General features: G+C 39.4%; 2 protein-coding genes across 6 annotated transcripts; both read right to left on the reverse strand.

Moving 5' to 3' along the window:
* Positions 1-2,813: 2,813 nt before the first annotated feature.
* Positions 2,814-8,756, reverse strand: LOC130986840 (mitochondrial ATP-independent inner membrane protease subunit 1a). Of its 5 annotated transcripts, none has more exons than XR_009089430.1 (5): positions 8,539-8,746; positions 8,220-8,444; positions 5,767-7,273; positions 3,478-3,544; positions 2,814-3,208 (listed from the first exon to the last, which is right to left on the reverse strand). XR_009089430.1 is itself a non-coding variant. In XM_057910364.1 (5 exons), exons 1-4 carry the CDS (start codon positions 8,677-8,679, stop codon positions 3,506-3,508), a joined length of 516 nt encoding a protein of 171 aa, XP_057766347.1. In that variant the 5' UTR covers positions 8,680-8,756; the 3' UTR covers positions 2,814-3,151; positions 3,478-3,505. The 5 variants fall into 5 exon arrangements, 4 of the variants coding, with proteins under 4 accessions (XP_057766347.1, XP_057766348.1, XP_057766349.1 ...); XM_057910364.1 differs by having other exon boundaries at positions 2,814-3,151; positions 7,163-7,273; positions 8,539-8,756; XM_057910365.1 differs by having other exon boundaries at positions 7,163-7,273; positions 8,539-8,750.
* Positions 8,757-19,812: 11,056 nt separating this feature from the next.
* On the reverse strand, positions 19,813-21,568 carry LOC130986841 (uncharacterized). The gene is made up of 2 exons (XM_057910367.1): positions 20,289-21,568; positions 19,813-20,217 (listed from the first exon to the last, which is right to left on the reverse strand). Exons 1-2 carry the CDS (start codon positions 21,246-21,248, stop codon positions 19,933-19,935), a joined length of 1,245 nt encoding a protein of 414 aa, XP_057766350.1. The 5' UTR covers positions 21,249-21,568; the 3' UTR covers positions 19,813-19,932.
* Positions 21,569-25,737: the final 4,169 nt, after the last annotated feature.

A 25,737-nucleotide genomic window follows, 5' to 3' on the forward strand; every position in this document is an offset into this window, starting at 1 on the left:
GTGACTTAGGTTGTAGAAGAAGGGTGAGGGTTTGGGTATGAGAGTGGGCCTTTGGGCCGAATTTTATTTTTGAAAACTTGGGTTGGGTAATTTGTTAAATGGTGGACTGCTATTTACTTTTTGGGCTGCGAGTTTTTGAAATAATATGGGCTTCCATTTCATTGATGGACTTGTTTAATTGATTTATTAATTTGACTCTTTATTTTAGTTTAATTAATTATTTTTTTTGAAAAAGTTTGCATAATAGTATTTTCTTATTATGTGCATATGTTAAATATATTTATTTAATTATGTGAGTTAAAGCATGAATTAATTTTGCATCAAACATTTTACATAGAATCATTTATGATTAAATGGGTTTTATTATTAATTCAATTAGTTAAGAAAAATCGAGCAATAATATTGTTGGTGTCCTTGACTCAAGAATTTAGTTTTCAAATATTTAATAAATTTTGAAAACCCGGCTAAGTGAATCATAGGATGATAAGCACTACACCATGACTTAAGATTAGATTCAGGAGACCTATTAAGATTATAGATTTTTTGTAGGCTTTGTGGATCGTGAGGACTAGGCACTGCTATACCGATTCAGAGTTAAGAATAAACGACAGGCATTGCCTATACAAGTGGGCTTATTTTCCAAATGTATGATTTAGCTATTAAGCTTAAATGTTTCGTGAAATGCAAAAATGTGTATCCAATAAATATTTTTGTGCGCTCTGTTATGTTTAAGGCTCGCAGTTCATGGATCGATCGAGGTTCTCTTATGGTCTAACACGTTATTTGAGAATTGTGTACACTTGTTAGTTGTTTCGGTGGGTTGATCTCCATCGGGCACTAATTCATGTAAGAGGCGTTATAAGGGTGCTTGGCTGGATGTGTTCCGGAGCATGTATCATGTAAGGCCTACCTGGGTAGCATCCCGAGGTCAATTCAACTTGTATGAGTTACGTCCTCAGGGCAAGTGTCATGGGAGAAAGCGATACGTCGGTGGCTAAAGGGTCCGGTATCACAGCGAGTAACTAAACAGCGCGTGACAATAGCGCGCTAATAAAATGAAATATTTTAACATGCTTAGAAGTTCATTTACTTTAAAACCTTCTAAGTTATGTCGTGAATGATTGGATAAACTGCTCTTATGATTATGAAATGTTTATAAAAATGCTAGCCCACTAAGTACATTAGTACTTAGCCCAAAAATACTTTCAAATGTTTTCAGGTTGATTGGTCGGTGCTGACGGGGCAGAGCTGAGGCTAGGGTTCAACTCCGAATTTTGTCTTCTGCTGTTGCACTAGCTCTTATTGTCTTTTTGTTTCTCTAACTTAAGACCTTTATGTTAAATTCTGAATTATGTTTCTTATCGAGCGTAGACTCTCAACTTCTAGCTCTATGTTATTTAACATTGGTTATCATAAGCATGAAACCTAACTTGTAATCCTGAGGTTTAGAACGTTGTTGATTGATTAGTATCACTTGATTTCTATCTTTCTTCATTCAAAGGGCGTTGCCTGACCTTTTTATCCTAATATCCGAATTTCACAAGGTTCTTCCCTTGTTTATTCCTATGATTTTAGTCGCACCTCGATTATAGTTTATTCCTTCAAGAATTGAGGTGTGACATTGGTTAAATAATTGCACTAAATTAAGTGCTATAAATAGATGTTATAAAGGAGGAAGAAGGACATCCCTTTTTCCCGTAGCTTTCTTTCATCTTTCCATTGTAATAAATATTTGTAAAGAGGTGTGAAGACTTGCTATAAAAATTCTCTCTTTGTAAGTTTTTCTTATTTACTATTTTAATTATTGTTATTGTTTTAATTTATGTATTGTATGGGTAGCCTAATAGGTTAAAATCCTATTATGTGATAAATTATATTTGAGTTGTATAATTATTCTAAATATGGAATCTTGGTATTATATAATGTGATCACGGTATTATAATTTTAATATGATAGAATAGCGGTTAGATTAAAATGATAAACATGCTCAATGTTTCGTAAGATTTGTTTTCCACACCCAGGTTATGCAAATTATGGCTATTTTGAGAATATTTTGTGTGAAGTCTGATCTGAAAATTTTGAGCTGGTGAGTGATATTATTTTACTGTATTTAGTGTTTTCACATTATTCCTCTAGTTATTCTATCTATTAATCTTATGGTACCTAAAATCGTTCTAATAATAATAATAATATGTCCCCAAATGGACACCAAGCGGTTCGAACTCCTGTCTACGAACAATGATATTCAAGGGTCAAACTCCATCGCTTCCTCTCCCCCCAAAGTTCAAAAAAAAAAGTAATAATAATAATAATAATAATAATAATAATAATAATAATAATAATAATAATAATAATAACAATAATAATGGCCAAAAAATATTGGAACTTTAAAAAAAATGTAATTTTCACATGAACTTTCAATTAACCCAAAAAAATACTTGAATTATATTTTTGTTCTAATTTTCACCTAAGTTGACTTTTGATGGAATTAGAACTTAATTGACAGTCGAAATTAAATTAAATATATTAATTTTTACCTTCTTACACATTTGAGCCTCTAAATACTCATTATCATCACATGTTAGACCAACATCAGATGAACTTCCGACTACCAATTAAGCTCTAATTCCATCAAAAATCAAACTTATGTAAAAATTGCAACAAAAATATAAATTCATGCATTTTTGACTTAATTAAAAATTCAGGTGAAAATTACAACTCTTTCTAAAGTTCATAAATTTTTTTGCCATCATCTCTAATAATAATAATCCATTTAAGAATAGTAGTAATAAGTTAAGAGCAATGGTCCATTGTTGAGTTAACCATTGGAGATAGAAAATGAAATTACTCTACATTTTACACTAGAATAGTAGTAATAAGTCAAGATTGACATTGAAGATGCTGTATGAAATTATATACGCATCATTCCCAATACCTAGTGAATTGAATTAGAGTAGGAAAACAATGTAGTGCCTTGGTAATCAGTATATATGACATCCCGTGACAGTGAGACATGGTTAGGCTCGGCAAGCATTGATTGATTTTGAAACTGAACCAATTCTGGAGAAGTTGAGGGCAGATCACAGTTTCCTGTCGATGAAGCTTTTGACAGCTATCTAGCAAGGAACCAATGGATATTTCCTCACTTCACCTACATATATATAGTTACCAATTTCACACAACTAGTGCTCAAATTTTCATTTGCAACCTATAAAATAGTGAAATTAAATCAGACATTCTGCGATCCGGGTTGTGATACTAGCAGAAAGAGACGTACAAATAACAAACTTATATACATGTTGCCTTCGAATAAACAAATTTGTCTGACTCTTCCCCCTTTCAGCTTATTCTGAAATTTTGGCAAACACATGGAGAAAGCTGTACTCCATGTTACACCATGTTTAGGTCAACCAAACAGAGGCAAAGCCAGGTTCAGATGGGCAACAGAATCAAATAATAGGGTTTTTGCCAACATACCCATAACTACATTATGATTCTCGTAGCTCTATTGTCCCAAACGTCCAAATTCTTGAGGTGGCCATACCTGCATAACAAAAAACAACAAGATAAAGTAAATATTGCACAGGACACCTGCAATTAGAGCTTCTTAAGTAATGACCTTACGACTACCCATATGCGTTGGATAGATTAGTTGATTGATAATTTATTCACAATGTTATCTAACTATTCACACTTGGCATTCTTCCTCAAAAATTGAAATCATGGATTATAGAGAGGACCTTATATGTTCAGAATTATCACATAAAATCAGAAAAAAAATATTACTGAAAGGAAATAGCTTCCTTGGGGTGAGGGTTGTTACTTTTTGATTGATCTGTTAATCACAAGATAGAGTAGGCAACAACCAACATTAAAAACGTCACACATTAAGGAGAGAACCTTATATGTTTTCCAACAAAAGTTATTACTGAGAGAAACTAGCTTCTTTGGGATGGGGAGTTATTTGGTGACTCGTGTTAATTATAGATAGAATGCAAGTATTACCATATTAAAGAGGTCAAGTGGGTCAGTCCTAATCTGAGCTAAGTCTGCAAGCAGTCCATTCTAGTCAGAGCAAAGTTTTCAAGCACAGGCCAACCCATTATGACAAGACAAATGAGCAGCACTTAGTGCACTGGCTCATTTTTTCTTTTTTGCGTAAATTAGAATGTGCATTTATCGTATTGCATTTGCATGTTAATATGTTATTAAACGCTCTTGGCAATATCTTTCAATATAAGAAATGTGAAGCAAATTAGTTATCATAAATAATGGGTCATAAGAATGGATAAGCAAACCCTAAATTAAGAAAGAAATGTATCAGCCTTAACTAAATCAATAACACTTAAAATTTTGACTGCCAATACGACCTGACGCAATCAGTCCAAACATCTATAAATTCCACAGAATGCATTCATCTGCAATTAGCAGGTTATACTTTCATCAATTCTCTATACCAATTGGCATCAGACGGTTATAACCACAACACACCCCACTGTTCTGATTTATGTGTTGCAGACAAGACCCTAATTCAAAATACCAAGGATCACTTGCTCGACTAAACCTTGAAATGAATTATTAATGTCATAACCAATTGAAGTAAGTGTACAGTATCACATTTTATAGGACAACATATTTAGTTCTCTGACCACTAAAGCATCAGGCAGTTATCCCCGAGACAAACCCCAATATGCCAACTCATTTGTGTTATACACAAGACCCCATTTAAAAATAGCATGGAACAATTGCTTAACTTAATTAATACCTACCATAACCAATAACCAAATGTATCATTCATATTATCATTTTTATTGAAGAAGTGTTACTTAAAAAAAAAAAAAGGCAAGCTACACTTAAATAAACTAAACCTAAGTACAGCCCAAGAAAGTACTATAACAAGAGCCAAATATAGTTAGCCAGAAAATATATGGTTAGGAATACTAGCAGACCAAGAGTGTACTTGTCTGCGCTTAAAAGCTCTTTCGAATAAGCTTCAAGATTTACTTAGACACAGAACCAACTCTAAAAATCTCTATAAATAAAGGAGCTTAACCAAACACACCCTGAGTAAGCTATATATCTGAACCAAGTATGGGAAACTAAAAGAATTAATAAAATAAACTAGATATAGAAAAACTAAAATTAAGTACTCTAATCTAAAATGGAGCCACACCTAAGTACACTCATCAGTTATCACAAACATAGCAGATAATCGAATAAAGAGAAACTGTGCAATAATGATATGCAACACTGAAAAGGTCACAATATTGTAAAATTTAACACTTTGCAGTAGCGTTTAAAAATACATGTGCTTTTATACGATAGTTTATAAAAGTTACGAATTCATGTTTAACAATCAAAATGTATGTAATAGGTTTAACTAATGCAAAGCTTTGCTTGCTACAACCCAAGAACAAAGTCATCCGGCCCTACACAAGCATGGGACAAGGCCAGTCGATACGAAACTAAGTTGGGCCCACTGCCCAGAAAATTCATTCAGACTGCAGACTGCAGACCGCTTACCTCATTGATTCAAACAGCAAGTAGATAGGCATTGAATCAGCCCACTTGAGATCTAAAAAATGTTAGGTCTGCAATAGCTAGAACACCTGAATCTGAGCAGTTTTCAGTTTCTTTGAAGTAAAGAGTTTTAGAAGTCCAAGGATGTCTTAATACTCATCACATGTTAATATCACTTTTTACTCTAATGTATGCACGCTTTTATGTTTGTTTCCTAACGTAAGTGTCCTTAATTGGGGTCCTAACCTTTGATATTTTTCATGATGATGTCTTGATGACCGGAATTCAGGTTGGTTTGCTTATGTGATACTCCAAATTTGGGCCCTCTTCGCAGATTTGCTTAGGTGGCACTCCAAATTTTTACTAATTTTTTTTATTTTATTTTATTACTAATCTCTCTCCCTCCCTCATCCTTCTCTCCAATCCAACACCCTCCCAAAGACGATGACACCAACAACAATGATGACCATCACTACATCCCTGCACTCTCCACACCGGCAGCGACAGCGGAGCAAGCACAAACAAGTCCGATACAGAGGCGTTGGCCAGCACAGCGGTGGAAGTGGGTGTCGGAAATCCGGGAGCCGAGAAAACAGACCAGGAGGTGTACTTGAGACGTTGTCAACGCCACCAGTACCAGAAACACTCATAACAACAAGGAAGGTTAAGGTCAAGGCAGCCCTGGAAACAGCAAGGTCCAATACATAGGCGTCCGCCAATGGAGCGGGGGAGAATGGACGGCAGCAAATAATCCACCACCAGGCTGAGGCGGTGGAGCTCCAAAGTCGTGGCGAAGTTTCCATAATCATCCACCACCCTATCCCGCCTCTACAAAGAGCACGCCCTCGGTGTTGCAGTTGATCTCTATTCGGCCGTCTTCATCCCTCTTCAGCCTCCCCAACATTGGGTAGAACAGCACCAATGATCAGCAAGCACCTCCTTCATCGCGGCGGTGTCAAAGAAGTTGGCCGCGCCGGAGGGGTGGTAGAAATAATTAATTAATTAGTTTATTTCATAAAGTTAATCAAACATGTCAAAAAAATAAAAGGAAAGCAAAATAGGACAAATACATATATAAGCGTATACGTTGGGCCATTAAATGGTATTTAACATATTCTAAATGCCAAGTCTATAATTCCAGCAGCCATGTTTTTGCTCACGTGGATTTTTGGTTGTGATGTAGGCAAGACAGCCCGAATCCGGTAGTCCAGACATTAATATGAACCCGTTTAAAACATTAAGGCTCCAGCATTAAGGACCCTTACGTTAGGAGCGGACACAAAAGCGTGCATATGTTAGGGTAAAAATGATATTAACCCCATCACATCCTACATGTTGCACATCTTCCTTCATCATAATTAATCAAGGATCACCACCACAAGCCAAAAACATTAATTGGCAAACCGCTAATCCAGATTTACCAAACTTACAAAATCAGAAGATAGCAGTTTAAATTACAAAGATGCAAACCAATTCATAGGGGGGAGGGGAGCAATAAGCAAACAGTCTCAAGTGCTGGATATTGATTGAAGCTGTAACGTAAGCAAGCATGAAGCTTCCAAGCAGTGCACAAGAAAACTGAAAATATTAAACAGTTCAAGTTATACAGATAATTAATCAAGAACATGGCAGCAAGGCTTACTCTACAAAAGACCTTCCCACAAACCAGCCCATAAGGAACTGGACCAAGGTGCCGTGAATCATTTGATGCATAGATATTATCTCCCTGAATCCACACATGACCCTTCGGTACCTGTCATTCACAAATATCGTATAATTTATTAATATTCCTTGATACTACAGCAGTTCTATTCATCAATGTGTCCAGCAACATTGTTGTAAACCAAAACATCATATTTCCATAAACACGGATATTTTTCATCGTAGCATTCAACTATGCAGAAGATACAAGTTCCTTTAACTTGAACTAGAAACACATGTGAGAATATCGACCCAATTAATGTTTTCCATAGAACAAGGAACATGATATACGAAATCTATTAGAATTTGCGACACCAGATATTGGACAGACACAAAAGCCATGCTCATTTCATGAAAAACTGTAAGAAAATATAAACTCTTGATTTACGGCACATTCCTCTTCATCGAGGACAGACTATGCTCCAGAACCATGAAGGCAAGAATCTCAAGGAAGAAGATGCTATTCATAAAGCACTTACAGCATGTAATTTCAGCAAAGCCATCATTACCATACATGTAATTGAAGAACAAACATTTGGTTTATACACTATGCCTTAGAAGTTAGTGCACCTGATATGCTTACAAATCATTCATAGTTTAGCAGTAACCAAAATTCATTTTCGAGTCTAAATAAAGAAGGGTCCAAAAAGGCATCCACAAAGATTCAAGAACAAAGCTCAGTAAAGTATATCCACCAAATTTCTTCTGCCCTGACATTTCCTCAAAGGTCTAGCACTTTATAAGGGAAAAGCACAACAAGTCATACAATAAAGTTCAATTCTACTTAAGTAAAACGACTCTTGTCCCCTCCTAAAGCCACTATCTCACGTGACACACACAGTCTAAGCACAAACCCACAACGGGAAACATCAAACATTGAACAATAATAAACAACAGTCGGCCGCTATTCTGAAATATAATCCAACAACTACAACCAAAGCTTTTCAGACACCAGTAGTGCTCAAAATTTAAATTGTTGGCCAGAGTCGCATACGTACCAACACCGAATTAGATCGGTCGCTGCGACCGGGATCCACCAGGAAGGTGACTGTATCGCCTTCAACGCCGACAATGCGCTTGGTTATGTTCTTCCTAGGGTTTTCCGGTGATCGTACCAGAACGACGTCACCAGTGCCGACCTTCCCCAGCAAGGGAGACAGCTTATCAACCAGCAAAACGTCGCCCGTGAAATTCAATGTCGGCAGCATGCTAGGGCCGTAAACCTTCACATAATTCAAGCAATTAAATAGCCAGAATTCAATGGGTATACGATTATTGATAATAATCGAATCAGAAAGAAAAAAGGAAGAAGCGTACTAGGGTTGGAGAGCAAATGTAGCTATCGGTGAGGTGCAAAAGGGAAATAAATTGAGCGAAGAGAACGGTGTGGCTCAACACTTCCTTAGCTGCTGACTTCCATTGTAGAGCATATTGGTGCAGCAGTTTTGGAGCTCTCATTGCCTCAAATGTGCTGCCACTGATGGCCCCCACGATGGGATATATACGGCATGGAGGCGGGTGGAGTAAAGTGAGACATAATAAAATTTAGGCTTAATAGCCGAAAAACGAACTTTCACCGAATTTGCATATTGCACATGACTTTAAAAAATAGCCCCAGAGTACACCACCTTTTAATTTAATCGTAAATTGCACTCGCATTGACTATCACCTTGATCGGTGGTGACATGACTATCGGATTTTGTTGACGTGGACGATTTTCCGATGTAGTAAAACGACGTCGTTTTGTCAAGCTTTTTTAAATTTAAAAAAAAATCAAAAAATAGAAAAATCTCCTAATTTATCGTCTGGACCTTCACCCCCAATTTCCATCGCTCTAATCTCTCCAATTCCTTCACATTCTTCGGCCCCCTTCACCCCCAATTTCCAGCATCTGATAAGCGCAGGGCAGCGCTGGAGCTAGGGCAACGGCAACGGCCGTGGCTCGCTGCGGTCGTCGGTGGACGAAAACCCCCAATTTCCCAACAACAAAAATGACATGATTGAAATGCAAGAAAACCCCCAATTTCCCATCTTTACATACAGATTGAATAAGTTTGGGAAGAGAAAAGAATACCCAAAGGCAAGCAACGCTGATAATCCTGACATGAAAAATAGGAATCCCGACATCATTCAGCCACATCACAAGCGAACGCTAGCCCCGCATCCGCAATTACGCATGAAATCGGGCCGCCGCCGCTCTGTAGGAATTCCTTGAGCAAAGGTTTAGTCTTAGTCCTCAAAGATTTGAACAGCTCCAAGAATTTGGCGCCGCACGGGTGGTTTTCAGGCAACCCGTCTGGAAAGTGGGATCGATCGGATTTGGAAGCCCAGGTAGGATTGGAAGCGGGTTTGGATGTTGGAGTGACGATGGAGGCGGGCGTAGATATCATCGGTGACTAGAAAGGTTATCTGGAGCCCTCCGATGAAGATGAGCTCCGCGAGTCTGCGCATGGAGTTGCAGAGGCACATGGAAGAAGTAGAGATAAGAGAAGATAATTTAATTTTTGGGCAAAACGACGTCGACTTGTCCACGTGGCTTGACAGCGTGTAAAAAAAGCCACGATTAATGCCATGTAATATTAAATATTGTCCACGTCATCGCCGGTCAAACTTAAGGGTGATCGGGATTTTCGCTGTGTGCAATTTGCGATTAAATTAAAAGGTGGTGTATTCTGGGGCTATTTTTGAAAGTAATGTGCAATATGAAAATTCAGTGAAAGTTCATGTATTTTTCGGCTATTAACCCTAAAATTTATACTTTAGATGTTTTTTATTTTTTTCATATTTAAAAGTATAAATTTTTATTATCTCTTATTTTACAATAATTTATTTATCCATCAAATAAAAGTAAATGCGCCTTAAGATGATAAAAGTTTACTTTCAATATACAAACCTTCAAAATCATCATTCCATCCATCCTAATATTGTTGGTTCGTATTTATCTTTGGATCGTCCCATGTAACATGGGTCCTTTTTTAATTATAAGAATAAATTAATAAATTAATTAATTACACTATGAAAGGCAAAACCTAACATAATTTTCACATCTCTCGTATCGTATGAACCGTCCCCTTCTCTCTCTACTCCTTCTTCCGTCGCATCCAATCACCCCACTCTCTACCGCCCTCCACCGCCTCGCGCCTCTACCTCCCTCCACCGCCCCCACCATTCTCCTGCGCCGTCTTCACTGCAAAACCCTAGTCTTTTAACAACGGTGCCATTTTTCAGAGGGTTGTGGAGCGATTTTTCTTGATTTTCCCCGCCTCGTGCCTCCACCACCCTCCAGGAGCAATTTTTCTTGTTTTCTTTTTGTAGAGGTTTAACGGTGGTAGGGAACCGCCCCACGCCTCCACCACCCTCCGGGAGTAATTTTTCTTGATTTCCCTTTGTACAGGTTTCACAGCGGCAGGGGTTGAGTCGGCAACGACGATGGTGCGGAGGTTGGAGGCTGGAGACGGTGATGGTGCGACACGAGCAATTTTTCTTTGATTTTAATCCATATTTTTTCTTAATTTTCGTGTTTGAGTTCTTGCTGGTGAAAATTCCATCTTGATTTCTGTTCTTGCTGCTGAAATTTTCAAGTTAAGTGTATTAGAGCTCGACTGGTTTGAAGATTTTTGTGTATTGAAGTTTGAATTTTGATGAAGGATTTTTGCACCTTGATTAATAATTACTAAAGGTAATTAAATTATACTAAGTATGTGGATCACATATATAAGTCTCCTAAATACCTGTGGCCAAAAGAAATGAGCCATCAATATTGGGATGAAGAGAGTATTAATTTTAGAGGGGGAATATAAAGTACCCACATTCATAATATGTCTTATAAAACTACTCACCCATATAATATGTCTTATAAAACTACCCAAATCACAATTGATGTTGATAGGTTTGCATAGTTTTTCGGCAGCTTGTTCGTCCGTTGCCTTCATAATTTTTTTTTGTTCACAATATACATAAATATAAATTTTTGGGCCTTCGTATTAATATTTTATAATACACAAACGTACCCTCATTTCCTAATTTTTTTTAATATATTTTGTGAAATTAAGAAGTACATATGAGAGAAGGAGTTTGACAAAATTTGATTTATTGTGGGGTAATAATACTCAATTTATTGAGATTATTTGATTAAACATAAAATAATAGAGCAACACATAAAATAATATAGTAACACATAAAATAATAGCAAATGTTTGTTAAAAAATTTCTAAAGTCATATGTTGTGAAACAATTAAACTTTAATTATCTATTAATTAACACAAAAACCTTGCAAGCACAAGCAAATAATTCACGGCTTTTGTCATTACACAAGCAAATAATTCACGGCTCACGGGTTTATTTGCACGGCTCACGGGTAGGGGGAATCTCACGCCAAGGAATCTCATGCATGGGTAGTTGAAAAAGAGAGTCAAAGGCTGAAAATAAAATCACATCAAAGGCCTTAATTTACTCGATTTTGTCATGGGGTAGTGGGTAGGGCCCATTGGTAAACATTTAGGTTAAAAACTAAGATTGAATTCACGGCTTTAGCAAATTCATTAGCCGCTCACACATTTGAGAGAGATTTTTTTTTTTTTTTGATCAATTAAAAATCTATTAAAATACTGGGGCGGTACCAGGAGTACCAAAAACATCATACAAGTGGTGCGTACTCGTTAGAGCACCACAAGGTAAAAGGAACATTGGACTCGACCACATGGAAGATTTTGTTCCAGCTCCAAAGCCTCCCTTTGACCTCATTAACAAGATTGGACACCTCCCAATTCTTGTTCTCAATCCTACTCTCATTCATATACTTCCAGATCAGCCAAACAGTCCCGATCCAAAGAGCTTTAAGGAAGTTCTTGTTTCTCTTACCTCTTCCTCCTCCAATGAAAGACATGAAATGATGTTCGACTTTTTGTGGTTTAGCCGTTTTCATTCCGATCCATTGATTGATTTTGTCCCACACGCGGTCAACTTTCGGACAATGGAGAAAAGAATGTTCAGTTGTTTCCTCCCTCCACACACACGCATTGCACCACTGTTCTTCGGCTGGGATAAGGACATTCCTTTTGAGAAGGTTTTCGCATGTTGGCAGCCTGTTACAAATGCTTCTCCAAGCTGTCACTCTGGCTTTGTTAGGGGCCGGTGCCGTCCACAGTTGTGCGCTAGCTTCAATGTGTCTCCCAAAATGATCACCTTCCGCCTTTGCGCACTCCTCATAGGCCGCTTTAGTCGAGAATTTTCCCCCCGCTGCGTCCTTCCAGCTCCAGCCGTCCTTGAGGTCTGGGCAAGGAGAAAGCGCCCCAATGACTGACCGCAAATTTTCCTCCATCTCTTTCTCCCTCTCCCTCAGCTCCCTTCGCCACTTGAGATCCCACACCCACCCTTCCTCCGTCCATTTCCCAGCCTCCTCCACATTACCATCTTTAAAGAGGCTAAGATTAAAAAGTCTAGGGAAGAGGATCTTGAGGTTGCTGTTCCCCACCCACGTCTCACCCCAAAAACTAACCTCTCTACCATTCCCCATAATCCTTTGAATATTGCCACTAAACCACTTTTCTTCCTCCCTCCCCACCCTCCCAACAATTTTCGACCACCATCCCTTCATCCCGCCCCTTTTCTCCACCCTCCACTCCCCCCCCCTCCCCTCTTGACAAATCCCCGTACAAGGATTTAATCACCCTGACCCACAACGCCTCCCTCTCGACCAAGTACCTCCACACCCATTTAAACACCAAGACCTTGTTAAACCATTCAATGTTTCGAAAGCCCAATCCCCCTTGAAGCTTGTCGACACACATGTCTTTCCATTTGAACCAAGCAATAGACCTAGACACGCCACTTCCCCCCCACAAAAATTTTCCAAAAACGGAGTTGAGGTCGTGAATTACCGATTTAGGAATGAAGGAAAAAGACAATTGAAACACTGGGATGGCTTGAAGGACCGACTTCACAAGAACGATGCGCCCTGCCAAAGAAAGAGATTTCTTCTTCCAACCTCTGATTTTCCTCAACACTTTTTCCACCACGCAACTCCATTCCACACTGCTATTCATCCGTCCCCCAACCTTGATACCAAGATAATTGAAAGGAAGAGTTCCCTCCTTACAGTTGAGATAACTTGCCCACCTCCTTAAACACGTATTTTCGACACCCACTGCCATCAAGTTGCTCTTGTCGAAGTTGATTTTGAGCCCTGAAAGGAATTGGAAGAGAAGAAGGATCATTTTAATAAAAGTCACATTCCCCTCGTTAGCTGCCAACAGGAATATTGTGTCATCTGCATATTGAAGATGTGACACAGAAATTTTATCCATCCCCAAAACAGCCGGAGACACGAGCTGGAGATCAGTAGCTCTCTCCATCAAGGCATTTAACCCTTCGGCGATGACTAAAAAGAGGAAAGGGGATAACGGATCCCCCTGCCTTAGACCTCGTTCCATTTTGAAGACACCTGTAGATGATCCGTTCACCAGCACGCTGCCTGACGCCGAGTCGAGGCATCCCTTAACCCAATTACGCCATTTCTGATCGAAGTTCATAAGACCGAATAAAGCATCAAGGAAATCCCATTGAACGGAGTCGTAAGCTTTAGCAAAGTCGATCTTGAAGAAAATACGACCAATCTTCTTTTTCTTTGCTTCCGCAATTGCTTCGTTGAGAATAACCACACCATCAAGAATGAACCGTCCTTTGATAAAAGCGCACTGTTTGTCCGAGATAATAGACCCCATCACCATTTTCAGCCTCCCTGCAAGGATTTTTGCAATGATTTTGTATAAGCTATTGATCAGGGAAATCGGTCTGAACTCATCCATCTTCTCTGCCCCTTCCTTCTTCGGAATTAGAACAATGAACGAAGTATTGCTTCCTTTGGGGATTCTCCCGTTCTCGAAAAACTCTTTCAGAACTTGGAGAAGATCATCCTTGACTGTCGACCATGCATTCTTCCAGAAGGAGAACGTGAACCCATCTGGACCAGGACTCTTGTCGCCACCACAGCTCCACACCGCTTCCTTAATCTCCTCTAAATCGAACTCCCTGCACAGCCAATTCCGCTCTTCATCAGAGATTTTTTTCTTGAGGAAATCGTTGGGGAGGTTTGGCAGAACCCGTGTCCTTTTTTTGAAGAATACTTCGAAATGTTCCCGTACTTTGGATTTGACCTCCCCTGGATTAGACACCCACTGATTTCCAAAGTATAATCCCAAGATTTCATTCTTTTTCCTTCTCCCAAGAATCGCTCAGTGATAGAATCCCGTGTTAAGATCACCGCTTTTGAGCCACCGAACCTTAGCTTGCTGTTGCAAGACCCTTTGTTTGTCTTTCAGCTGTAGGAAAATATTCACTTGGATTTCATTTCTTCGAATGATTTCGGACTCCTCAATTCCATGCTCTTCATCTTTGTGGTCAAGAGTTTGCAATTCAGTCTTCAAAACCTGTATCTTCTCATCAATATTCCCAAAAGTGGATTTATTCCATTCTTTCAGTTCCGTTTTCAATTTCTTCAATTTTTCACTGACCACAAAGCATCTCCATCCCGTCATTCCGTCCGCTGTCCACACTTTCCTAACCTGTTGTTCAAACTCCGGATGTGACACCCACACATTGAGGAATCTGAAAGGCCTTGGTCCCCAATCTTCTGCTTTTGACACCAAAACAATAGGGCAATGATCCGAAATGGTGCGTTGCAGACCACGTCCCATCGACCCCTCCCATTGACGCAGCCACGCGTCGTTAACCAAAAACCTATCCAGTTTACTTTTACACATCCCATTCGGCTTAAACCACGTAAATTTGCGCCCTTGAGATCTGATTTCTGTAAGGCCGCTATCACCGATGAAGCTGTCGAAGGTTCTTGCATTTGCTGCCCCATAAGAATCCCCACTTCCGACTCTTTCTTCCCGCTTCCGCACCGCGTTAAAATCCCCCATCACACAGACACCGCAATCGGCATTTTGTTCCACTATATTTTTGATAACATCCCAAAGTCTAGATTTCTCTTCCGAACCAACTGGTGCATAGACATTAATGATGCAACACCCAACATCATCTTGAACCCATTTTCCATTCACCACCACAGCCCCGCTCACGTCCCATTTGCTAGAAGCTTGGAAAACGTTTTTATTCCAAGCACTAACCAAACCACCAGACCGCCCTTCAGAATTCCGAACCGCAAGATCAAAATTATCAAAACCCCACCAAGAGTTACACACTAATGAATCAAACTCAGTCATTTTTGTTTCTTGAAGGCAACAGAAGTCAATCTTTTGCATTTTTACAATCTCACTAACATCTTTCTGTTTCCCAATACTCCCAAGGCCCCGAATGTTATATGACAGTAAATTCATGAACACTTACTTGGTTGACTCCCAGCTTCTGTCCTCACGCTGCCTTCCTCTTGGTCCTCAATTTGCGCGGCCATCTCCTGATCTGTAAGTTGGCTTGAAAGCCCCAAAGCTTTCCCTAATTTCCATATTTCCAAACTTTCGGTTTCCAAATCCGCAATGAAGTTTCCCCAACCGTTGTTTTCTCCCTTTGTTTCGCACACCTTCTTCGATTTCTTGCTCTGTTTCTTTTTGTTATTTTCGAGAGCTTTACCAGCGGTATCTTTCTCGGTCATTTCCTGAAGAAAAAGTCTTCTCTCCTCACCTTCTGACTGTCGTGGTTGGCCCTCGCGTTCTTTGTCTTTCTCCGATCCAGACTCGGCTGAAAGACTCGTTTCTTTGGCAAAAACTTGACAGGATGAACTCTCTCCCACCTGACCTTCCGCAAATCCATTTTCCCTTCCCATTGTGACTTCTTCCTCAAAAAGAGACGCTGATTTTCCACTTGTTTGGTGGCTCTGGGAGACCAAACCGCAAGAGTCAAGAAAGGGCTGGGCCAGAAATGCTTCCTGATTTCCTGGGCCACTCTCTAGATGATGTGGGCCTTCATCTTCTTTACTGGACTGGGCTTCGGTTGGGCCTGACCTGGGACTCCTTTGTTTCGGCCCAACAGGTCTTCCTCTGACATTGCCGCCCACATTCCCTTTAGGCACATTTTTCCCGCACGAAACAACCTCCGCCGCATTTTCATCATTGGATATCAGAGCCTCTGTTCTACCCCCCTCACGCGAAGGTGGAAGCGAAGAGACTGTTCCTTGGGACAATGAAACCCCGTCGCTGTTGTAAGATTGCTTGTCGTCATCCTTGATAATAGCATCTGCCGGCCCCGTTGAGTCCTCCTTCCAAGACCAATCGGAGTTCGATTCCGTCCTCTCCTCCTCCGCCTTACATCCGGCACAGAGATTGGGTGTATCTCGGACCTCCTCAACACGAATTTTGAAACACGTTCCCTCAATCACGCAATCCAAAATTCTGTCGCATGAATAGAGGCCCGTGGCAACCTGAATGAAGGCTTCATCGAACTTTTCATTTGTCGCGGTGCCTTCATGAATTTTACGTACCGCACCAAAGCTAGCACATGCATCGTTGAAAAAACGAGGATTCCATGCATGTAAAGGCACACCCACCCATTTGGTCCAGACCACTCTTTGATGCGAAACATCGCCGATCTTCCATTTCCTACTCCACAAGAACCAGAACTGAAACCATTCGTCCATCTCTTTAAGGATTTCTTCAGTTGGATCTCCGCATGCACTCTGAAAGAGAACGAGATTCCCTCCAAGTGTCGAAACTTTCAATTTCCCCGAACATTCTCCGAGGATTTCGTCTTTGACCTCTTCCCACAAGAACTCATTTTTCAGAAGACCGGTAACCGCCCCAAGTATCCAAGCTTTCTCCTCCTCCGTTGGCTTGAAGTGAAGTACTTCTTCTGCTCGTGTCTCCTTTCCTTCGTTCCCCGTGAGAATATCTTTGAAGGAAATTCCAGCTTTCCTATCCGCTCTCTCCAAAACACGAACTTTCTCCTGACCCTTATCAGCCACTCCTTCAAGCTTCAAATCCTCCCGCCTTTCAGCCCTCAGTTCTCGCTCAAACCTTGGTTTATAGACCCTGATTTTATAACTGCCGATCCATAGCGTGTTCAGATCCGCAAGTAACTTATCGGGAAAACTCACCCCCTCGAACCTAACAAAACCGAAAGCTTTCCCACGCAAATCCCTCTTTTTTGGACAAACAACTTATGTAGGTTCCAAGACCGTGGCAAACTTTCTTCTCAGAAAATTCGCGCTGCAGCCGTCTGGCAAATTGTTGACGAAGAAAGTGGTAATCGCCTTATCCCTCCCATTCCACTCCCCCCCCCGTCGATTGCCGCCCAAATCTACCACCGTCTGTTCCATTGAAGGTTCTTCTTGAACTGAGGCTTGTGTTCCTAGGATTTGGATATCTTTGGTGCCTTGCCGGTATTCTCTCAGAAAAGGGTTGGCCAACCCTTCTTTTCCTCACCTCTCTCCATTCCATTAAAACCACCAATGTTAATTTGGCAGCAAATATAATCAAAACGGCTCAATCCAACTGCACAGAACCAAACAGAAGAACCAAGCAATCGAGAGTCGTCGCCGCAGAGAAGGTTCTCGAGTTCGGATAGAAACCAGAGCACAAGCGGCAATATCGGCGGCGCCGCCGCCTTTATCGCTACAGCAAACAGAGTAGATCTGAGATTACAAGTGCATAGAAGATCCGAGATTGGAAATCCCGATTTCCGGCGGAGATCTGCTGGAGTTCTGCTGCAGGAGGTCTGCTGGTAGTGGAGGTCTGCTGGAGGTCTGCTGCTGTTGGAGGTCTGCTGGGATCGGCGCCGATCTGCTAGAACAGGCGAAAGTGCAGAGAAAATCCGAGATTGGAAATCCCGATTTCCGGCGGAGATCTGCTGGAGGTCTGCTGCTGCTGGAGGTCTGCTGTGTTCGGCGCCGGTCTGCTGCTGAAGGTCTGCTGTGTTTGGCGCCGATCTGCTGCTGGAGGTCGCCCGAGGTCTGCTGTGTTCCGATATCCGGCGCCGATCTGCTGATGGAGATCTGCTGCTGTGGCGCCGCTGTTGGAGAACTGCTGCTGGAGGTCGCGCCGATCTGCTACTGGAGATCTGCTGCTGGAGGTCGCCCGAGATCTCCTTAATCTCATTTATACTGTATTCATCTCTTGATTTCTCCCCTCAGTTTCGGATCGGAGCTGCCCTAGCTTCGCGTCGGAGCAGCAGCTGCCGAATCTGAGCCGCCGAATCGCGGCTAATCCGTTTCTGCTCAGCTTAGTTTATCCGGCTGGTTTCTGTTTTAGTTCAGCTAATTCTCTTTTGAGGAAGTCTGTTTAGCAATGGCTTCGGCGAAATCGTCCCGGTCAAGAGCGGCGCACACGGGAGCTCTATTTGCTCAGTTTGAATTAAAACATGGTTTCACACATTTGAGAGAGAGAGAGAGAGAGAGAGAGAGAGAATTGACGGTTTGAGAGGTAGAAAAAAAAGGGTTATTAGCCAGTAAATACACGAACTTTATTAAATTTCTGAAATTTAACATGACCTTTTTTTTTAGCCCATAAATACACGAACTTAGCACCTTTTCTGATTTTTGACATGGCACGATTTTTTTTTAATTTATTGGTGACGTGGAGGCCGGAATAGATGACATGGCTAATCGGAATAGATGACATGGTCACATGGCTAATCGGACGCTAGAATAATTAAAATTAAATTTTGAGGTAGCCACCAAGATTAGGGCTTGCAGACACCATTTTCCTCTCCATCCGTCTCATTTCTAACTCTCTTCTCCATCAAATCCTGAGAAGAACGGACCTGGACCATGTAACCTTGAGCCTTATCGGCCTTTATCGGCCATGTGAATCCCGCGCCCCTGCTCTTGGCCTTGTCGTAGCGCTCCTTCGCGGCCTGATCGCCTCCGTCGAATTCTGCTGCGCCACCTCCCAGGCTGCTGCTCATCTCTAGCCTTATCAACCAGCGACTCGAAATGAACTGCCATCTTCGAAACCAGATGGGCAATCTCTGATCCATCTGTCAACTCCAATTTCAGGATCAGGAACATCAATTGGGAAGCTATTTCTTCTGGAAGATCGTCATATTCTTACGGGGGCCCAGATAAGGCTGAAGCATGAAGTAGTTGAGATTTGAGAATGTCTCAATGGATGTCTAGTAACAGACGGAGGATAAATTCAAGAAGGATGAATTTGAATGCTGATGCTTTACTAATAAATATGTGTTCAATTAATTGTATTTGTATTAGGAGAATTCTATTGAAGTGCCACTAAGCCCTACATCTGTATGTATGCAGATGATGATTTCTGGAGCATAATTTGATTCCTCTGTCAAATCTGTGCTACAATTTTTTGTATCAATTTTACTTAACTAGCTAAATGAAGTTTTTAAACAAGATTATAGTGCTTTCATGTATCCATTGATCTTGTTTCTCCTTCCATAACTAGGCTGTGACATTAGTGCTTTCTACAGCTATGAAACTCTGCAACATAGTGGGTTCAAAATATGACAACACTCAACTATGAAACTCTGCAACATAGTGGGTTCAAAATTATGAACATGTAAAATCTACTCATAAGTCATCAAAATCAACCAATATTATACCACCAGCAGCATAAACAGAAAGCTTCCAGTTAATAATTCATCATATACTTCACATTACAAGCAATAACCACCATTGTCACAAAATCAACTAATATTATACCAATGCGAATAGTATATGAAAAACCACATTGTATCTTACAAAAAACCAACAATTTCTTAGCTATTACATTCACAAAAACTGAACTCAACCTATGTTGTCTAATTAGTGCTTTCTTGAGTTGCTGGGGACTTCGTTCTTGGTGGCTTCCAAGTTGTAGGATTTATCGCTTTCACACTCTTCCTAGAGCTTGACTTCACATAGATATTACCGCTTTCAGTTTGCAACACACCTATTCCCTTGTTTGCCAATGCCCTTTCCTTTGCAAGAGCTCTTCTGTCAAATGTTGGGTTTGAACATGCTTCTGTGGTTATAGTTGTTGCTGAGCTTGCTTGTGAATTCCTATTCATTTCATTGGTAGTTTTTGGTGGTCTACCCCTTCTCCCCTGCATCAAAACAACATAAATGAGTATCAACAATAAATGCATGAAATAGGATTATAGACTACAAATTATACCTTCTCTTTCTTAGGTTTCTCAACTGGCGCATTTTGGCAACGAACCTTGTTATGTCCCTTTTGAAAACATTTTTGACATGTCATTTTTAACCCGAATCTGCGCAGCTTATTTGGATTGGTAGAGTCCCTCTCATCAGCATCTCTCTTTCTTTTAACCCTCTGCCTTCCCGGCATTCGCCTACACTTTGGTGCTTTAACAACCCACCCTTCTGCATTAGGCCACAGCTTCTCACCATTTAATGGTGCTATACCAAATTCATATGCCTTTTTGTACCTTTCAATTGTGAAGTAGTCATGGACTACTTCAGCCGGATCCTGCTTCAAAAAATAGAATGCAGAAATGGCATGGACACATGGGATTCCTGATAAGTCCCATGCTCTGCAAGTACAAGTCTTACCTTCAACACTCACAACAAATTTATCATCAAACATATCCACTTCAAAAAACCCACCTAAGGCAGGATGTGGAATACAAAATCTGCTTTGAGCCTTTAACTTATCCAACTTCTTCCTAACCTTAGGACATAATCTATCATGAAGGGCCTCAATTTCTACAATTTTCTTGTATTGTCTCTCCATCAATGAGCACCTAATATCCTCTAGCATGTCTATAACATGTTTACCTCTAGCATTTATTATGTACCCATTGAATGTTTCACTAATATTATTGTCTACCATGTCACAACGAGGAAATGTGTTCAGAAAAGCCTTACAAAATTTTTGTGGCCCTCGCTCAATGAAATCCTCATACGCTGCAGGCTTCTCACTTTTAATATCCTCAATTGCCAACTTGTATTGTTCAACATATGTGGCTCTAACTGCATTCCAGAACATATTCTTCAGTGTTATACCTTTGTGTTGTTTCTTCCAATTAGCATATACATGTCGGGCACAATTTCTATGCTCTGCTAGTGGTGCCAATGTGCTAACTGCATGAATAAGACCCTGCATGAATAACATGAGTGTTGAATGAGATAAGTGTTATGGCAATCATGATGAATCAACAATATATATGAAACAAAAATCTACCTTTTGTTGGTCCGAAATAAAGGTAATTCCTAGTCCATTATCCATCTCAAGCTCTTCCATGAGAATTTTTATGAACCAGGTCCAATTTTCAGTGTTCTCAACCTCCACAACAGCCCATGAAATAGGGAACATTTGATCATTTTATTTTATTCTGTTTGCCTTTCCCCTTTGCACTGACATGCTCTAATTCATCATAAACTTCAGCTATATCATCTTGTAATTTACAAAAAGGATCTTCTCTGTATAACTCATCTAGCTCAGCTGCACTCAATTCCTCTACCTCTACTGCTCCAGAACCCCCTACTTTAATCCCACCATCAACATAAATATTTGCATGTCTACATGTCAATGTTAGATGGCTCAACATATCAAGTATATCTTGATCATTTTTTTGAGACCTATAATTCTCAGAAGAAGGGATTCTATAGCATAATTTCAACCAAGATTTATACCCTAAACCCTTAATCACATCCTCCAAATCAAAATACCCAAATCTGTCTACATCAAGATGATGCTTTGTAAATATATCACCCTTAATATATAACTCTCTACCTCGATATTCAACAAATTTGCCACCATGCGTAATATACAGTGCAAATGTGTCTCTGCAGCAAAAAGTTTTAACAAAGCCATTCAATTAATTGCCAAATGCAGAAAGGTGGAATGTCCTAAAAATATTCAAATATTCTAGGGTAATAAACCTATAAAACAAAATCCTATACATTCGATTATTGGAGAATAAAGAATAAAAAAAGGGACCTACCTGTTTTCCATTGTAATTGTAGAAGTTTGGACCACCACGAGCTTCAGAAGATGTGCCTGACAACAAACCCCCACTTCCAATTAAAAAAATATTCACTTGTATTCACCAAACGAGAGGAAATTTCAAAGACCTCAATGCTTTATTGAGGCGGCGAAAATAAAGGAAAATCTTGGAATTAAACAAATGGGTTACATGTTCAGATTGTTTGATTCTAAATGAATGGATTATTCGCCATTTGCTTGGGAAGAAAACAAAAAAGGTTTAAACAAATGGTGCAGGCTTGGGAAGAAAACAAAAAAGGTTTAAACAAATGGTTATTCTCCAAACGTGGTCGTTTTCATAAGGCAACAAATTAATATAAAAAAATATGCCAGCAAATTTGCCATATCAGCAAAATAATTAGCCATGTAAGCAATAAATTACACGTCATTATATATAAGTCGCCGGATTTCTTGCCGGTGTCAAAAATCAGAAAAGGTGCTAAGTTCGTGTATTTATGGGCTGAAAAAAAAGGTCATGTTAAATTTCAGAAATTTAATAAAGTTCGTGTATTTACAGGCTAATAACCCAAAAAAAAAAAGAAATTCACGGTCACATATTTGAGAGAGGATTGACGGTTTTTCGAGAGAGAAAAGAAGGAATTCACGGCTTCATGGCTTCTTCTTGAAACCAAGAAGATTCCACACCCTTATTGACGCAGCCCGAACAGAGCCAAGCTCGCGCCAGACCAGAGCTGAATCCCGCGCCAGACCAGAGCCAAGCTCGCCAGAGCTGAAGTCGTTGTGCCAGAGCAGAGAAGGTCTTCAGAGTATAGCTAACATGACAGAGCAGAGCAAACATGACAGAGCAGAGCTGAGTAGTGCCAGAGCAGAGCAAACTTCTAGAATGCCGGAGCAGAGCAAACGGTCCAGAGCAGAGTAGAACAGATCGCCAGAGCAGAGCAGACTTCCAGAGCTAGAGCAGAGCTGAAGTCCAGAGCAGATCATACGTTCCAGAGCTGAAGTCCAGAGCAGAGCTAAAGTTCCAGAGCTGGCGTTCTCGCCAGAGCTTTATTTTCCAGAGCGGGCGTTTTTCCAGAGCTGGCGTTTCCAGAGTTGGCGCTTTCCAGAGCGAGAGTTTTCCAGAGCTGGCCATCATTCCATAGTTGTCAAAACTTGCTGAACAAATTTTCTTTTGTTTCCTTGTTTTTAAGTTTCCTTGTTTTTACGTTTATTTCCTTCATTAGATTAGAGTTTAGTTTCGCCTATATATATGGCTGCATGTGAACAAAAAAACTTGTCTTATCTTTTAGATAAAATTCGTGAGTTTATTCTCTCTTGAGGACTTCAAGTTCTTCCTGAATTTTGCCCAAGAAAATTCAATTTATCGACGTAACGGCGAGTTCACCAACCCTCGTCGCGTGTCATTCATTGTCCCCGAGTGGCTGCATCAACTACACGTTGGGGTTTTGGGATTCGTTCGCCTAGATCATTTCGTGGGTTAGCTTCAGATATTTTGGGATTTCCATCTTTTATCTTTGTTACTTTGTTTGATAATCCAGTTCGTCGTTCATATCAAGTCTTCCGCGCGTGTTTGTTTGATCGGTCCGGCAAAGTTCATACTATTACCGGCGAGGATCATATCACTTATATCTTATGAATTTATAGTTTGGTGGATTCATAGAGATATTAGTTTTGTATATTATAATGTCATTTCGAATTATAGAGATATGTGATAGAATTTTCATTTGGATAAATGTTATAGATTTGGTGGACCGTGGATTTCATATGATATATGTTGTAGATTTAGGCATAATTTGGTGGATTTATTTGATATATGTTAAATTTTCGTATAGAATTAATTTGGTTGAAATTTATGTATAGAGTTGGTATTTGTGGATTTGTTATTTGGTGGATAATTTGTTGGAATTACTGTATTACACATAAAATGATAACGTTTTTTTGGTTTCTAATAAATATCGAATTGAGAAACTATTAATTATAACTAAACAAAAAAAATTAACCAACAAACCGCTGAAATTTGAGTTTTTTTAGCACAAGCCGCCCCCCCTTGAAAGCCAGCGGGTTGTTCTCACAAAACACAAATTTAATAGGCTTATTCGTTATTTAGGAGTTTCTAATTTTTTAATATTTTTTAGTGTGATTTATAATTTAATAATGAATTATTTAGTATTTATTTGATGTTTTTGAGAATTCATAACATTGATTAAATATTTTAAAGCTATTAGACTTTGAAAAAAAACTGAAGAAAAACTTAAATCATATGTTATAATTAATCAAACACATTTAATCAACAAGCCGCTGAAATATGTGTTTTTTAGCACAAACTGCGTCCCCTTGAAAAGCCAGCGGCTTGTGCTCAAAAGACACAAATTTCAAAGGCTTGTTAGTTATTTAGGATTTTTAAAATTTTTAAGGGTAAACATCATGAAAACCCCTAAAGTATACCCGTTTTATCAAAAATACCCTAAAACTTTCAAAATGTTCTCTAAACCCTCCAACTATCAGGTTTTTATCAAATATATCCCGCATCTATTTTTCGGTCACCAAAAACGTGATGTGACTCGCCGGATGCCACAATATAATTTATATTCTATTTTTTTAAAATGCAATGGCAAAAACAACGTCATTTCGTACCATATCATCAAAAAAAATTCACTCTGAAATTTAAAATTCACTCCTATTGTGTTTGAAATTCACGCTAATAACCTAGAATTATGAATTAACACGATAGAATATGGTAAGAAACGAAGTCGTTTTTTCAATGTCATTAAAAAAATAGAATATAAATTACACTGTAGCATCCGGCGAGCCACATCACGATTCTGGTAATCGAAAAATAGATGCAGGATATATTTGATAAAAACCTAATAGTTTGAGGGTTTAGAGAACATTTCAAAAGTATCAGGGTATTTTTGATAAAGTGGACATAGTTCAAGGGTTTTCATGATATTTACCCAATTTTTAATGGTTTCTAGTGTGATTTATAATTTAGTAATGAATTATTTTATATTTATTTGAGATTTTTCAGAATTCATAACATTGATTAAATATTTTAAAGCTATTACACAGTCATATATATTGTGAAACAAAAAATATTTCCTACCTAACAGACCAACAAGTCGCCCAAAAACTATTAGCCGGAAGCACTAGCCGTCGGTGAATTTACACGCGGATAGTGACGCCGGCTAATAGTTTTTGGACGGCTTATGTCGTTGTTAGCTAGATAATATTATATTGGTTCAGAATATATGAGGTTATATATTTTTAATTAATAATTTGCTATTATTTTATGTGCAATCAAATCATACATAAAGTGAGTATTATTACCCCCACTATAATACAAATTTTGGCAGATTCACTTTCTCTCATTTTTCACATCTATGTGTACTTTTTGTACTATAAAAAAAATGAAACTTAAAGTTTATAAAAATAACGATACATATGTTATAAAACATTAATACAAATGCAAAAAAATTCAAATGTAGGTAAATTGTGAACAAAAAAAAAATCTGAAGGCAATGAACCAATAAGCCGCCGATAAACCCTAGCCGCCTGCAAAAGCCGCAACGTATTTGCAGGAGGCGAGGGTTCATCGGAGGCTTGTTAGTCCGTTGCCTCCAGAATTTTTTTATGTTCACAATAAATCTGATTTTTT

Source organism: Salvia miltiorrhiza, chromosome 5, assembly GCF_028751815.1.
Source record: "Salvia miltiorrhiza cultivar Shanhuang (shh) chromosome 5, IMPLAD_Smil_shh, whole genome shotgun sequence".
Classification (NCBI taxonomy): Eukaryota; Viridiplantae; Streptophyta; class Magnoliopsida; order Lamiales; family Lamiaceae; genus Salvia; species Salvia miltiorrhiza.